At 37.4% G+C, this 16358-nt stretch overlaps 1 protein-coding gene across 1 annotated transcript in view; it reads right to left on the reverse strand.

Moving 5' to 3' along the window:
* The window catches only part of HMCN1 (hemicentin 1), a gene marked incomplete at its 5' end in the record, with an annotated part of 394143 nt that overhangs the window by 107986 nt on the left and 269799 nt on the right, over positions 1 to 16358 (reverse strand). Inside the window, 8 exons of the mRNA XM_080648250.1 lie at positions 928 to 1101; positions 2682 to 2873; positions 5736 to 5822; positions 6389 to 6502; positions 10991 to 11158; positions 12191 to 12472; positions 14484 to 14645; positions 15955 to 16077. Coding sequence (XP_080504376.1) covers positions 928 to 1101; positions 2682 to 2873; positions 5736 to 5822; positions 6389 to 6502; positions 10991 to 11158; positions 12191 to 12472; positions 14484 to 14645; positions 15955 to 16077 — 1302 coding nt within the window. The remainder of the gene's footprint in view (positions 1 to 927; positions 1102 to 2681; positions 2874 to 5735; positions 5823 to 6388; positions 6503 to 10990; positions 11159 to 12190; positions 12473 to 14483; positions 14646 to 15954; positions 16078 to 16358) is intronic.

The raw sequence follows: 16358 nt of genomic DNA on the forward strand, positions 1-16358 counted from the left end.
AAGAGGCTATTTTCACTTTATACCTTTCCCACCTTAGTCAACATGATGGATCTGAAATCTCTCCTAATTCATTTCCAAACAAAGAATTTCTATAACTTTTCTTTAAGGTATGGTTCAAGTTTTTTTTTTAAATTTCTTTATTGATTAAGGTGTTACATATGTGTCCTTATTCCCCCATTACCCCCCCCATCCCTCCCACTCATGCCCTCACCACCCCTGTTGTCTGTATCCATTGGTTAGGCTTATATACATGCACACAAGTCCTTTGGTTGATCTCTTCCCCTTACCCCCATCCTCCCCTACCTTCCCTCTGAAGTTTAATGGTTCAAGTTTTGACTGCAACTAAGCATTTCCTAACCACTTCAGTTCACAGTGGCCATTCCTTCTTGTGATTCATTTAAAACTTGTGACTATTCCATTAATCATGCCCCATGACTATTCATAACCCAAGAGTATTCACGCATTCATGTTGTTAACTTTCACATGTTTTATCTCTCCTCCACATAAGACTGTAAAGTTCTTAAAGCCAGTGATCATACTTTTTAATTCTTTCTATTTTCATACATATTTCCAGGTATTAGTGAGGAATAAATAAACTCAATTGAAATACTAACTTTCAAGGCTCAATTCAACAAGAAATAAATTTCTACCTTTTTTTTTTGCATTCCACATAATATATTTTAGCAATTAATTAGATTGTGGTATTTATTTGCCTTTTTATTTAGGTATTTTATTAGTCTTTCAAAAAGTAATTTCAGATACCTTAGATTACAGTACATATACAAATAATTTTATAAATTAAAATATCAATAGAACATAACACAACCAAGAACATAAGTACTTCAGTAACAAAACTCCAATGATTCTGCTTTTCTACAATAGTAGATGGCACAAATGCATCTCAAGCATCTGAAGGAAACTAATTACCTGGAAGAATACGAATGTTTCGGTTGGATTCTAAAGGAGTTCCATCCTTAAACCAGGTGATGGTAGCTGGAGGATATGAATAAGCTTCACAGACCAAGGATGTGGGGCTGTTAAGGATAACAATGACATCTTCAGGGCTGCCATCACTATCAACACCAGCAATTGTAGGAGACACTAAAAAAGATTTAAAATTTAAAGAACTATATTTAGAAAATCTCTATTTGTGCATTTCTAAATTTCCATGGTACTTATTTATGTAATTCCATTCTCTAACAATTTCAGAGAAGAACTGATTATTGTTCTTATTCTACACAAAAGCAGTGAGAACCTCAAAAGACTCACAGGGTAATGGAAAAAATGACATTAAAAAGGAATCGTGACACAATGGGATAAGGGCAATAATGGGAACTCTGGTGCAGGATATATAGAGGCATAGCATTCAATCCAATCTAGGGCGTGAGGTGTGAGGACTCCCCTCAAAGAAGGCCTCCTAAAGGAGATTGCAAAGTGCTAGTTAAAAGGTGAAAGAAGACGGAGAAACAGGAAGGAGGAACAACACATTGGGAGCAGGGGAGTGTAAACAATAGGGGGCAAGCTGGAAATACTTACAGAGGACAGGTTCATGGGGGTCAATATTGGAAGCAAGGGTAACAGAGACAGGTCCATTTGTTTCATAAAAGATAATGAAGGACTGAACTAGAGCATTTAAGGAAGGCATAAAGAGGAGGGAGCACCTGAAGAAATATTTTAGGAAGTCAACTGGGAGGACCTGATGATAGAACTTGGGGGCTATGAGAAACCAAAGTCAAAGATAATTTCCAATTTTCTTGCTTGGGAACCTAGATACACAGCAGTGAAGCACATAAAAGGAAAATATAGAAACATTTGCTCATTTATGAGGAAAGTCAAGTCATTCAGACCTGGCTTGTTCAGGTCTGAATGTCTTGACTTTTTAGTGCCCAAGAGAATTCCCAAGAGAAATGCCCAAAAGAAATTGTATATAGAAATCCAAACCTTGGGAGGAAGATCTGGATCGCAGGTGTGGATTAAAAAAGTCACCATCGATAGGATAATCAAACCTCTTGGAAGTAAGTTTATTATTTGAAGAGAATATCTGGAGTAAAATGAGCAGTGAAGTAAGGACAAAATGTTTAAGAGATGGGGACTTAATGTTTGGGAGACAGATTAAGTAAGAGTCCATAAAGGACAGAGAAAGGGAGCAACCAAAGGTGTGCAAGGATGACCAGGGAAGAACACAAGGGGAAAGTGATAAATAATGTCCAAACCATGAAGAGGACGACTGAAAAATAACTGTTGGGTCTACCAACAGGGTAGTCTTTGCCATCTTAGGTAGCAAACGTAGATTTCAGCACAATTGCCAATAATGGCAGAGTCCCACAAAGAATGGACAGGATATCTCAGGTTGAGCCCCTTTTGCTTGTGACCTGCTTCTCTTTGACCCGCATATATTTATCCTTTATTATTGCTTATTTAACAGCTATCTTGTTCATAGTTGTGTACCTAGCATAAAACACAGTACCTAGAACATAATACGTATTCCAAACATAATGAGGGAATGTATGAGCTCATTAATTAAAAAACAAAACAAAACAGCAAATGTCCGCAAGCACTGGTCTTCCTTAAATAATGAAATCCTATGGTAGAAATACTAAGTAAACATAAAAAGAAAAGAAGAATATTTAATTTATAGTCATGTCTGAGTCTTGAAGATTTGAAGCAATGCTTCTACCCACCTAACACGTTAAGACTGAAACTTTTGCTCTTGTCACCAGCAGTGTTAGAAGCCAAACATGTGTATCTTCCAGTGTGTGACACCTGGGCATTGGTAATTTGAAGAAAACGGCCACCAGACATGGTGTGATGGGTGTCATCTTCTTGGAGAAGCTGCCCGTCTTTGTGCCATGTAATTTCTGGCACTGGATTCCCTGTAACAAAAAGCCATTTCTGAGAGCTGGCTATGCTCACATGTCTACAAGTAACAACCGAAAGAAGGCATTTCACTCATTTGCCTTTTTAAATATTCTATTTCTAAAACAACGCAGTAACCATTCATACCAAAATAAATTTCATACATAACCTAATGTATAATAATAACAATCATGCTATGATAAAAATGTACAAAACTTAAAAATAATTTTCAAATGAAGATTAGTTTTTATCAGATCTTAGACTATTACAATGAAATGATTTCATAGTAAAATACATTTAAAAAAAGAATGGAGCATGTAGTTCACAATACCTTTGAATTCATATTAATTGTTAAAATAATATTTTATATTCTTGATAGCTATATAAAAGGTAAAACATTTATTTAAATAATCTAATAAGCAGATATTTTGAGTTTATACCAGGATTCCAGCATAGATCTATAGATGGGTAAATAGAGATATAAAGTAATCATTCCTTTAATATTTATAGCCTGTAGGTAAATATATTTTATTTTTATTTTAACATGGGACTTACGTTCAATATTAATTTTAAATTACTCAAAGAGATTTTTTAAATTTATATTTTAAAACCATAAAGCAAGTTATGTTAGGAAAGATGGATAGTATGATATTATAGTAAAACTGGAAGGCTCAGTTGTACTGGCTGTGGAGCATGCTCTATGGCCCTGCCTGGGCAGGGAAGCAATATTCTGTCCAATTGCTGAGGACAGCAACCAGCCTGTCTGACTAGGAAGTCTTACCTGGGAATCCAGGCAATGATGGAGCCTATCCTACAGCTGTATGTGTGCAAGGAACAAAGTCAACAGTCCTGACCAACTGTTCCTAGCCAACAGCAATACCCACCCCAACCTCAAAGCTCAGGCAATGGCCTCACCCAGAGACCTAATAGAGAGCTCTACCTGGCCAAGGACTCCAAGCTGTGCTGACTGGTAAAGGGCTGTCTCTGCTGAAATAAACCCATGAAGTCTGGAAGAAGAGAACCTTTACTCAAATGCACAGATACCAATATAAAAAAACAGTTAAACATGACACCATCAAAGGAAACTAATAAAGCTCCAATATCTGTCCATAAAGAAATGGAGATCAACGAACTGTCTGAGAAAGAATTCAGAATAGTCCTCTCAAAGAAGTTTAGTGAACCACAAAAATGACGACTTTACAAAGTTAGGAAAATAATGCATGAACAAAATGAGAAGTTCAACAAAGGAAAAGAAACCATCAACAAAGCAAAACAAATCCTGGAGTTGAAGAACAAATGGACTAAATGGAAGAATTTAAAGGAGTGCATCAACATCAGAATTGATTAAGGAGGAGAAAGAATCTGTGAACTGTTCAAGGTCATCAAATCACAAAATAAGAGCATGATAAGAAGAAGGAACAAAGGATCTACAAAACAATAAACAAAATGGCAATAGTAAGTCCTTGCCTACCAATAATTACTTTAAATGTAAATGGATTAAAATTTCTAATACAAAGACAGAATGGTTGGTTGAATGGATAAAAAAACAAGATGTTGCAATATGCTCACAAGAAATTCACCAAAGCTTTAAAGATACATATGGCTGAGAGTGAACAGATGTACAAAGATATTTAAAGAAAATGGTAATCAAGAAAATGCAGGGGTGGCTGTACTTATTATCAGACAATACAGACTTTAAAAAAGTGGTCAAAAATCAAAGAAGGTTATTATATATAATGAAAAAGGGGTAAATTCATCAAGAAGATATAACAATAAGTATTTAAGCACACAATATCAGAGCACCTAAATGAAAAGTAAACAGCAGTACAATAATAGTTGGGAATTTTAATGCCCCACTCTCAACAATGGACAGATCATCCAGTCTGAGGATCAATAACAAAACAGAGGATTTGAAAAACACCATAGACTTTACAGACATGTACAGAGCATTCCATTCAACAACAGCAGAATAGACATTTTTCTCAAAGGCACATGGAACACTTTCTAGAATCCTATCTAATAAAAGGGTAATATGCAAATTAACTGTCACTCCATCACAAAGATGGTGGCACCCATAGTGGCCGGGGCACGTGGGATGCTGGAGTGGCGTCGCCCCAGCGACAGGCTCCAGTGTCCTGCGGGCCCTGGCCCGTGGAGGGAGGGAGGGTGGGCGGGCCTCTGGCCAGAGGCTGGCTGGGGCATGGGACGCTGGCATCATTGCAGGCCGGGCTGAGGGACTCCCCTGCCCGCCCCCCCCCCCCCCCCCCCCCGTGCACGAAATTTGTGGTCTAACACATTATCTACTAGAGACCCGGTGCACGAATTCGTGCACCGGGTCTCTAGTAGATAATATGTTAGACCGCAAAACTAGTCTTAGCAAACTTAAGATGTTTGAAATCATACCAAGAGTCTTTTCTGACCACAGTGACTGAAACTAGAAATCAGCAACAGGAGAAAAGCTGGAAAATTCACAAATAAAAAACCTGGAAATGAAACGTGTTAACACACGGTGAGACTTTTGTTTGGGGTACTCCCCAGTATCAGTAATGCCACCCTCCCACCAACACTCCTACTTATTTATTTGAAACGCAGTTTGAGAAAACAGAAAAATAAAAGGAGATACAGCCTTCAACCAACAGTGAAGAAAACAAAGTAAGAGGAGATGGGGCAGAGAAACCCTACATTCATATAGATTAAAAAAATTGGTTTATTGAACTGAAAGAAAAGGCCAGTGTGTCTTTCCTTTTTCTCTCCTTCCCCTCATTTCAAATGCTTATTACCACAGCTTGAATTTTTCTCAGCTAAGCAAGATATACAGTGGAGGCAATGAATAACCAGTGCAGGGGGGAAAAGGAGAAGCAGAGGGCTGAGGCCCTTACCTGTCACCTCACAAGTCAGTGTAACACTCTGCTTCTCTTTTACCTTCACATCTTCCAGTGTATTTTCACCCACAATGTGAGGTGGCACTGAAAAAATACCAAACACAAAAAGTAATAATTCTTACCACAGGGCTGTTACTTTAGAGGCATCTAGGTTTATATTTTTATTTCTATATAACCTTTAAAGCAAAACCCCAAAGTCTCATTAATGGATTACTAGAATAATGTCATATTATTTTGATTAATTCCATTTTTATCATATATTATAAAGTAATATGTCACGAATTCAATTATAGAATGAATTTTATTGTAATAGAAATCATAAAGTCCAGATAAAATGTCAACAAATCAGTAAGAACATTTACTAGACCTTTATTTTTTCTACTCAAAGCAAGCACTCATATTAAACAAGTTACCAGAGAGTCTTAGCATATTGTTGAACAATGGTGAACAAACAAGATATGAAATTTTATCCATTTTAACCCAAATGATTATCTTTAAATCACTGTAACACTGAATTCTTCTCAACAGTGTGTCCAGGGACCAAAGAATACATAAATGTGAGATCAAGCTGTAGATAAATTCTAACTCTGGTTCCAGAGGCATTTAAGCCAATTCGATCTTTTGTTAGATATTGCAGTTTATACAAATACCTAATACTGAAAGTCCAAAGAGTTTTCTTTCTTCACCAGCTGCATTCCTTACGACACAGGCATACTGGCCAGCGTCTTCTGTTCTGGTCTGCATCAACCGCAGAGTCCTCCCTCCTGGAGAAGCAAACCACCAGGTGACTCCAAAAGAAATCTGAAATGTTACTAGTTGCCAAGTGATGCTCAATGTAGCTGAAATTTAATCAAAATGCTTCAAGGGTCTTTCAATGAATTGATGTCAATTTTTTTTTTAAAAAAAATCACATGTTTTAAGCCTATATGAAACAAAATAATAGATAATTCAAAAGAACTTCCTGGATCGACGGATAAAAAAATAAGTACCATGCTAAGTGACAGCAAGCAAGAAATGGAGTTTCCCAAAGGTAAAGTGAAACTTGAAAGGAAAGTATATTTTAACTCACAGAGGAGCTGAGGAGCTTCACGGTAAGTAGAGTATGAATGAGGATTAGAGGTAGAAAGTGGATATAGGAGGCAGTACCATAAGCAGAGCAGGTGGAGAAAATGGTGAGATGAGTCTAGATGGAGTATGGTCACATTCTGTGAGCCCTTGAATGCTGTGTTAAGGAATTGAGACTTTGTGTTCACTAAAGGCTATGGAGGTATGTAAACAAATAAAGGTCATGATCTGATTGTGCTTTAGAAAGATAACAGTTACAGGATGTTTAGAAAAAGAATTCCCAGTTGACCACTGAGTATATAAAATGGGAATGTTAGAGGACTATACCAGCAGCCCAGATATGGGTGACAATAACATATGGGATGGTTGAAATCATGAAGTCTGCCCACCAGTTTTCAATTGAGTTCCATGGAACCCTAGAATTATTTATAGCAAAATTTATGGGGGGAGGGTCACCTCATTCACTAGTGCAACTCTGTTTTGTTTTTTAGGATACTTCAGTGTTTTGAATATTTGTTTTATAAAATTGCTTACATAATTTTATCAATTACTGAATGAGGTTTGCTTTTGTTTTTGTATTTTGAACGTCTATCTATTGTTTTCTTTGAAGAAAGATTCTTCATCTAAGAAATGTATATAGACTGAGACTGAAACTCTGATATGCTGGAGACTGTAATTTGGAGTGCAACTCCATGTGAGGACCAAAGAAGAGGGGGGGGGGGCAGCAGCGAGACTGGAGTAAAGCCTGCAAGGGAACTCAGAGATGCAAGGAGAGACCAGAGCTCTCCAAACCACTGGAGGAGAGAGTGTAAGTGAAAAATGCACAGCACTTCATACCTTTTGTACTATGATGATTTTTTGGCCAGAATACCTTGAATTCGAACTAAAAATTCAAAAGGATTAAACATGAAATTTTCATGTAAATATTCAAACCATAATTTGTCAGGCGTTTCCATCTACTTTCTGTTTTTGTTTTTTAAAATATATTTTTATTGATTTCAGAGAGGACAGGGAGAGGGAGAGGCAGATAGAAACATCAATGATGAGAGAGAATCATTGATTGGCTACCTCTTGCACGGCCCCCCACTGGTGATTGCCCCCCACTGGTGATCGAGCGTGCAACGCAGGCATGTGCCCTGACTGGGAAACGAACTGTGACCTCCTGGTTCATAGGTCAATGCTCAACCACTGAGCCACACCTGGCCGAGCTACTTTCTGTTTTTCAAACACACGAGGACATCACTGAGATTTCCTAAAAGCAACCTTCCCATCCTCAAACCACTAAAAGGTGAACTTAGTATCTTATTTAGACCAACAGAGCTGATTACCTGAATTGAGTCTTTTTTCCTAACTGAATTTACATAAGCAAAGACTTATGTTCATTAGGAAAAGATTCAAGCGCTGACTGCTACTTCAGATTACAGAAACCATAATATAATTCCAGTTGAGAGCTATTAAAACAGTCCAACTTTTATGAGTCATTGCTGGCTCAGCAAACCTCAACCTCATGAGTCTCATGATCTTCCTTTTTTTTTTCCTGGTCTTCTCACTTACTCCAGTGCGGGGAAAAGGGCCTGACAGTTCGTTATACTTATACAGAGACGTTTCGTGTACCTATTAAATTTTTGTAGCAGTTATCTCCTCTTGGCACACAACGTCACAGCAATGTGAGAGACTTCGCCAAAGCACGGCTCCTAGAAAAGCTGAACTTAACGTCTCAGGAGGACTAATCATAATAAAACAGAAGTGTGCAGCAGACGAAGGACCAAGCGAGTCACATGCCATTCATTTGATTCTCATTCATCTATTGCACAACCCACATCAGACCGTAAAACGTGAATGACTCCTTTGGCAGCACCACAAGGTGAAATTCTTTTACTGTGTTCACTCAGAGATCTCCAGCTGCTGGTCAAGCAGAACAAAATGAAAGAAAACCCAAACACCACTTCGGGACATCTGTAATAAGCCAGAGTACATTGCTCTAACCTGCCCTTGTCATTTCTAGGAGCTCTGATGTAGTTATTATATTTAGTAAGAGTTCCTACTTTTTTTTTAGCAAATGAGAATTAAGGGGGGGGGGGAAAGTGAAAAATCTGAGAATAATTTCAAGACAAGAAGATAGCGTGTTCAGGTTTTGGGTAACCAAAATGTAATAAAATCTTGGCCATTACTATCATTTCCCAAGACCAAAGGGCCTGGGAGTCCATGAAAATAAAAGTATCAAAATGAGGACACAGGACTGTCTCCCAGGACAGGAAGACCACAAACCTTTTACCAGGTTGTCTGTGGTTATAACAACAAATACACATTGGATGCTTACCATATAAGCAGGCACTGTGCTAACTGATTTACATATATTGACTCATTTAATCCTTCCAAAAACCCTAAGAGGCAGATTCTATTAATACTTTCACTTTGTGAGTAAAGAAACTAAAGGTAGCAACATCAAGTAACTTGCCTGAAGTCATAAAGTTAGTGAGTATTACAGGCAATAAATAGGTTAGTAGCAATAAATAGGTTAATAGCAATGTCACTCCTCGTCAAGCTCCTGTCATGATGCAGAAGCAGAGGGACCTTCAGTATTTAGACATCATTCAAACACTAGAAAAGACTATTTTCTGAAAAGGCTTCAAAGGGGGGAATTTAACTTTTGAACCAAGTTAGGGGCAAGGAGCTCACTACCTATTCAATAGCTCATCTTGACTTTAAACAATATACATTTTTAAAGTTCTTTCTATTCAGACCCAAATTTGACCCTAGAGTCTTCCATACACTGGCATGACTTTCTACCTCTGGAACTAGACAGAACCAACATCATCCTTTTCTACACTATAGAACTTGACCTATTTAAAATTAATTTTCACTATGTAACCATATGCACAGGGTTTATTTTTCCAGGTTTGATACAATCAGACTTACATTATTATGTAATCATTAACTATCATGGTTACCTTCCTTAGAAAACAATAGTCAATAGATCCTTCTAGTTTTCCTAATAAGTGAGTTAAATCCAGAGTACAATTGGTCTCTTACTTTTCTTACCAGTGAAAACATATTTTGTTAATGTGGCAGAATATTGCATTTATTTTTCTGATAACCACATTACACTGTCATTGCACAACGAATGAATAACACAATTCAGAAAGCTTTTCATATGAAGAATCACCCTAATTTTCAGCCTTGGTTTTTGAATTTCAGTGCAGGAGTTTATTTAACTTTTATTTTGTTAGGTTCAACTCAAAAGTTCATGAGGTGTGTTTAAATTCGGGTTGTCTTCATTCAACACATTAGATATTCTTCTAAGTACCCAAGCTTTTTATTAACCACAGACTTGGCAAGAGAATCTTCTTAGTGTGTCCAAGTCATTACTGAAAGGGGCCAAGTGCAGATTCCTGTGGCATGCCCCAAGACACCTCTCTCCATGCTTAAACTCACCCATAAAGGAGAAGCTAATAGACTTTCTTATCTAATTAGATGAGGACTAAGCTGAACATCTCTTTTACAATAATCAAGTCTTAGCTCACAGTAAACTATCGTATCTCGTAAATATAAAACTCAGATTAGAGTCAGGAATAAGGTGAAATACTTGCTTACGGAAGTATATTACATATCAGGAATCTCTCTAGATTCTGGTTTTAATTTTAGTATTTCCTTTCATTTTTCACTTTTCAAATTGGTTGGTACTCACTGCTCTGATTATCACCATCATTTTAAAAAATATATATACATTTTTATTGATGTCAGAGAGGAAGAGAGAGGGAGAGAGAGAGAGAAACATCAATGATGACAGAGAATCATCGATCATCTGCCTCCTGCATGCCCCACACTGGGGATTGTGCACACAACCCAGACATATGCCCCGACCAGGAATCAAACCGTGACCTCCTGGTTCATAGGTCAATGCTCAACCACCGACTCACACTGGCCAGGCTGACATCACCATAATTTATGTCATAAGTGACTGCCAGGGTTTCTTTTATAAAAGGATCTAGAGGTAATTTAGAGATTCTCCTTTTTCATATAGCTTCTGATGTCTTTTTAATTTTTTTTCCCTAAAATGATCAATGGGTATTATAGTGAGCAGCTATATAAAAAAGAAATATAAGACAAGAAGAAATAAGAAATGAAGGAGAAATTGTGGCCACACGAAGATAACCAGATTATGAGACTGTGAGAAGTTCTAGTACCTGAGAGAATTCTCACAGAACTGCTAAGGCTGATGGGCCACCCGTCTTTAAGCCACGTAATGGATGGCAAAGGAATTCCTGAGGCTTCACAAGTCAGGGACACCGAGTTCTTTTCCACCACACTGATATTTTCAGGCGTCCCGTGGTTTCCTAGGATGCTTGGAGGGGCTGCAAGACAAAACAAAACGGACAGGAAATGGAAGGGAAGGTAGCTAGTCTCTATCAAACACCAAACCCTACAGTTTATTGTTAAGGATATGACTTCCATGTTTTGGTCAACAGTAAGCAAACTAAGTAACTGCATCCATGACATTAATAGTTGTAGTAGTAGTAGTTTAGTGTGACATCTCTGAAGTACATGTTACTTCTTCCCCACTAATAGCAATAAATGACTTGGACATTGTTATTCTAATGGAGGTGAGTGGTTTTCTATGTCACTCATCTTTGCTGATAAATCTCTAATATGGATTCATGGCCTTTTTATAGGAGGGATTTTCTAACAAATTATCCTAATTCTAAATATAAAACGTAACTTAAAAAGATACTTAAGATGGATTTCTTTTCTCTTCTATGTTCTGATTTCATGAGCTTTGGCTCATACATTGGCTGCAAACTACAGGATATTAATACTGTCCTTTGTGTGAGCCCTAACTGGATTCAAGTTATCAGACTGTGTCTATTTAAATTTACCATTGTTTCTATGGACCTAAAATATGCAATCAAATTATATAGGTATCCCTGAGCACAGCTATGTTTGGTCTATTCCTAATGACATTTATGACTCATTAATTAGAATATTAAAGCTGACTTCAATATAACTCACGACCAACTGATGCTGAGTCAGTAAGCTCTAAGGAGCCTAGGTTTATACTAGCCAAGATAGCTAATTTGGGAAACACAGAATCAAAGAACATTAGTTGGATGTCACTGAACAAAAAACACTTGCAGATGACCATTACCTATCTCACTACATGCTTTCCTAAAAGTCTATTTAATAGATGCTTATTTCAGCAAGGTAAGAAATGGGAGGTCAGGCACAGAAGGAGAAGTGACGAGACTGAGCTAGAGAAGTGGTGCATATAGAGAGAAAATAACAGCCTGTACATAAAAGACTCCACACTCAAAGCCCGCATCTCCCATCCAGGTTGCTACAGATTGTATTAGCCAACAAACAGACTTACTGAGCTTCTTTATACTTACTATGTACACTTAAGTCATATTTTCTGTCAGTCATTCCTGCTACATTTATGGCAACACACACATAACGGCCTGTGTCAGAGACATGAATATTCTTCAGCTGAAGGATGCGACCTTCATCCACTATTTCCATTCCCCTTCCCTTGGTCAAGGTGCGGCCATCTTTCATCCAAGTCACTGTCGGCTGAGGAATACCCTGCACCTCACACTCCAAGGACACACTCTTCCCTCGAGTCACAGTAATTTCAGTAGGGTGGCTGCCACTGTTGGATATAGTTGGTCGAACTGGACAAAAAAAAAAAAAAAAAGAGAGAGAGAGAGAGAGAGAGAGAGAGAGAGAGAGAGAGAGAGAGAGAAAAATAAGATACGAAACATTTTTTCTTTAAGTTTTATTATTGAAATTTTTATCAGATAAAGTTAATTCATTTTTAAAATGAGATTTTATTTTTTAGAGCAGTTTTAGGCTTATAGCAAAACTGTGCAGCAAATACAGAGTTTCCATAAACTCTGCCCCAACACAAGCATAGCTTCCCTAAATATCAATATCGTGACACATTTGTTTAAATTAATGAATGCATATTAATACACCATGATTTCTCAAGGTCTACAGTTTACACTGTAATTCACTCTTGGTGTTGTACATTCTATGGATTTTTTTTTTTTATATTTTATTGATACTTTACAGAGAGGAAGGGAGAGGGATAGTTAGAAACATCGATGAGAGAGAAGCATCGATCAGCTGCCTCCTGCACACCTCCTACTGGGGATGTGCCCACAACCAAGGTACATGCCCTTGCCGGAATCGAACCCGGGACCCTTCAGTCCACAGGCCGACAGGCCGACACTCCTATACACTGAGCCAAACCGGTTTCGGCCATTCTATGGATTTTGACAAACGTATAATGACATACACTGAGTGGCCAGATTATTATGATCTTTGAACGCATAATAATCTGGCCCCTCAGTGTATATCCTATATAATAAAAGGCTAATATGCAAATTGTCCCCTCGACCAGGAGTTTGACCAGCAGGCAGGCTGGCCGGACCCCATCCATGCACGAATTCATGCACCGGGCCTTATATATCTATCTATCTATCTATCTATCTATCTATATATATATATATACATATATATATATATATATATATATATATATATACATACACACACACACACACACACTCACACACACACACACAAACATACAATGAGTGGCCAAATTATTATGCATTCAGAGATCATAATAATCTGGCCACTCAGTGTATATCCACCATTATAACATTATTCAGGATATTTCACTGCCCTAAAAATCTGAACTCTTCTTATTCATTCCCTCTCCCCGCAAAAGCCCTGGCAAACTCTAATCTGCCTTTATTGTTTTATTTTATTTTTCAATTACAGTTACCATTCAATACTATTTTGTATTTCCAGAGTACAGACAATCATATACTTTCCAAAATGTTCCCCCCAATATTTCAAGTATCCACCTGGCTCCATACATAATTATTACAATATTATTGTCTATATTCCCTATGCTGTACTTTTTACATCCCTGGGGCTATTTTCTGACCACCAATTTGTAGTTCTTAATCCTTTCACCTTTTTCACCCAGCCCCTCTCTCCTCCAGTACCTCTGTCTGTTCTCTGTATCTATGAGTCTGTTTCTATTTTGTTTGTTTATTTTGCTCTTTAGAGTCCACATATAAGTGAAATAATATCTATTTGTCCTTCTTTATCTGACTTATTTCACTTAGCATAATATCCTCTAGATCCATCCATGGTGTTGCAAATGGTAAGATTTTATTCTTTTTTTATGGCCAACTAATGTTCCACTGTATACATGTACCACATCTTCTTTGTCTGCTAGTCTATTGATGGGTACCTGGGTTTCTTCCACATCTTGGCTATTGCAAATAACATTGCAATGAACACAGGGGTGCATATATTCTTTTGAATTAGTGTTTTGGGTTTATTTGAATATATATGCTGAGTTGAATTGTTGAGTCAGGAGGCAGTTCCGTTTTTAATTTTTTGAGCAACATCCCTACGGTTTTCCACAGTGGCTGCATCAATCTACATTCCCACCAGAAGTAAATGAGGGTTCTCCTTTTTCCATACCTTTATCAACTCTTATTGTTTGTTGATTTTAAATTCATTTTGATGTCAGAAGATTAACTGCTAAAAGAAAGATCTAAGACTAACAGAGGTGGCATGATATACTGAGATCTGGAATTCTCCATTGTTTTTAAATGTGTGTGTGTGTGTGTGTGTGTGTGTATCTAATTAATCACTTACTATAAACTTGCAGATTGTAGTCTTTCTGTGTAGTTCCAGCAATATTTGATGCCACACAGGTATAGAGCCCTGCATCAGATTTTTCAGCCATTGAAATCTGTAACTGTCTGCCTCCAGATAAAGTTCTGACTCGCTCTGTAGAGTCAGCCAGCACCAGGGAGCCTACAAAGAAAACCAAATGGCAGAACATGAAGCAACAATACAAAGTATTGTGCTTACATTTTCCGACAAGTATATATACTTATGTTTTTACTTCCAGTTCAAGTACCTAAAAGGCAGATGACACTGTAAAGTAATCCTACACCTAAAAGAAGGAGGAGGATAAGGAAGAGAATTAGGAGGGGGATGAACAGAAGGAGGGGGAAAAAACGGAAGAGGAGAAGGAGGAGGAGGAGGAGGAAATGTTTACCAAGAAAATCTGCAAAATTTTGGTAAAATTTCAACCAGTATTGCATTTCAAAGAAAACATTCTTAGAAAAACAAACCAAATAAAATCTTAAAGCAGGAAAACAAAAATGATTTTTTAAATCAGCTAAACATTTAGATGATCTGCCAAATACTTTACAGACACAAATAAATATTTGTTGATGAAATAAATTGAAAATCTGTCCAACTGCGGAATTTAATCTTAATACACATTACAAAACTGTCACAAATACAGCAAAAATGTTTGCTTTAGAAAATAATTTTAATCCTATTTTAAAGAAAAATAGTAGTTCTTTGAATGGTGGATTCTTGATCATTACAGATACCCTGAAGTGCATTTCATTAAAGAACAATGCAATTTTTTTTTTTCCTGGGGGGCAGTTAGTCTCAAAACTGAAGATATTTTAGCTGGATAGTGCAGAAGTGTCACATTGCACACTGAATTTTTTTTTAAAATATATTTTATTGATATTTTACAGAGAGGAAGGGAGAGGGATAGAGAGCTAGAAACATCGATGAGGGAGAAACATCGATCAGCTGCCTCCTGCACACCTCCCACTGGGGATGTGCCCGCAACCAAGGTACATGCCCTTGACCGGAATCGAACCCGGGACCCTTCAGTCCGCAGGCCGACGCTCTATCCACTGAGCCAAACCGGTTTCGGCTTGCACACTGAATTTTTAAAAAATATATTTGTATTGATTTCAGAGAGAAAGGGAGAGTGAGAGAGAGACAAAAACATCAATGATGAGAGAGAATCAGTGATTGGCCGCCTCCTGCACGCCCTCTACTGGGGATCAAGCCTACAACAAGGCATGCACCCTTGACTGGAATCGAACCTGGGACCCTTCAGTCTGCAGGCTGGCACTCTGTTCACTGAGCCAAACCAGCTAGGCTGCACACTGAATATTTAATTATGCTGCCTAGTATTTTAGTATGCAAACCCTCAGAAAGTTTGTTAATAAATTAACATATTTGTCAGAAAAAATGTAAATTCATCTAATATTATATTTAATTTTATAAATGTCACAGGATGAAAACTGACCTTTCTTCTTCCAAATGAGATGTGGGGGTGGAATACCACTTGACTCACATAACAGACTGATGAGATTCCCTTCAATGACTGTAAGTTGAGCACGTTCATCAGAGCCATAAATATTTGGTGGTACTGAAAAGTTAAAAAAAGAGAAAGAAATACAAAATACTATTTTCACACTCATTTAATTTAAAATCTCCCCAATATTTTACATGTTTTAAAAAAAGTTTGCATTCAAATGACACAGAAAATAATTAGCACTTGAGGTTGACATATCAACACCACATTAAAAGTCCACTGTAAGACATCCACTACATACCCACAGCAGACTTCCCATTTTCACCAGCAGAAACTCAATTATCAAAATATTGAGAGTGGCATACAAAGAAGTGAATTGGTTATAAATATTTAGA

This window comes from Plecotus auritus, assembly GCF_963455305.1.
Source record: "Plecotus auritus genome assembly, chromosome: 12".
Taxonomy (NCBI): Eukaryota; Metazoa; Chordata; class Mammalia; order Chiroptera; family Vespertilionidae; genus Plecotus; species Plecotus auritus.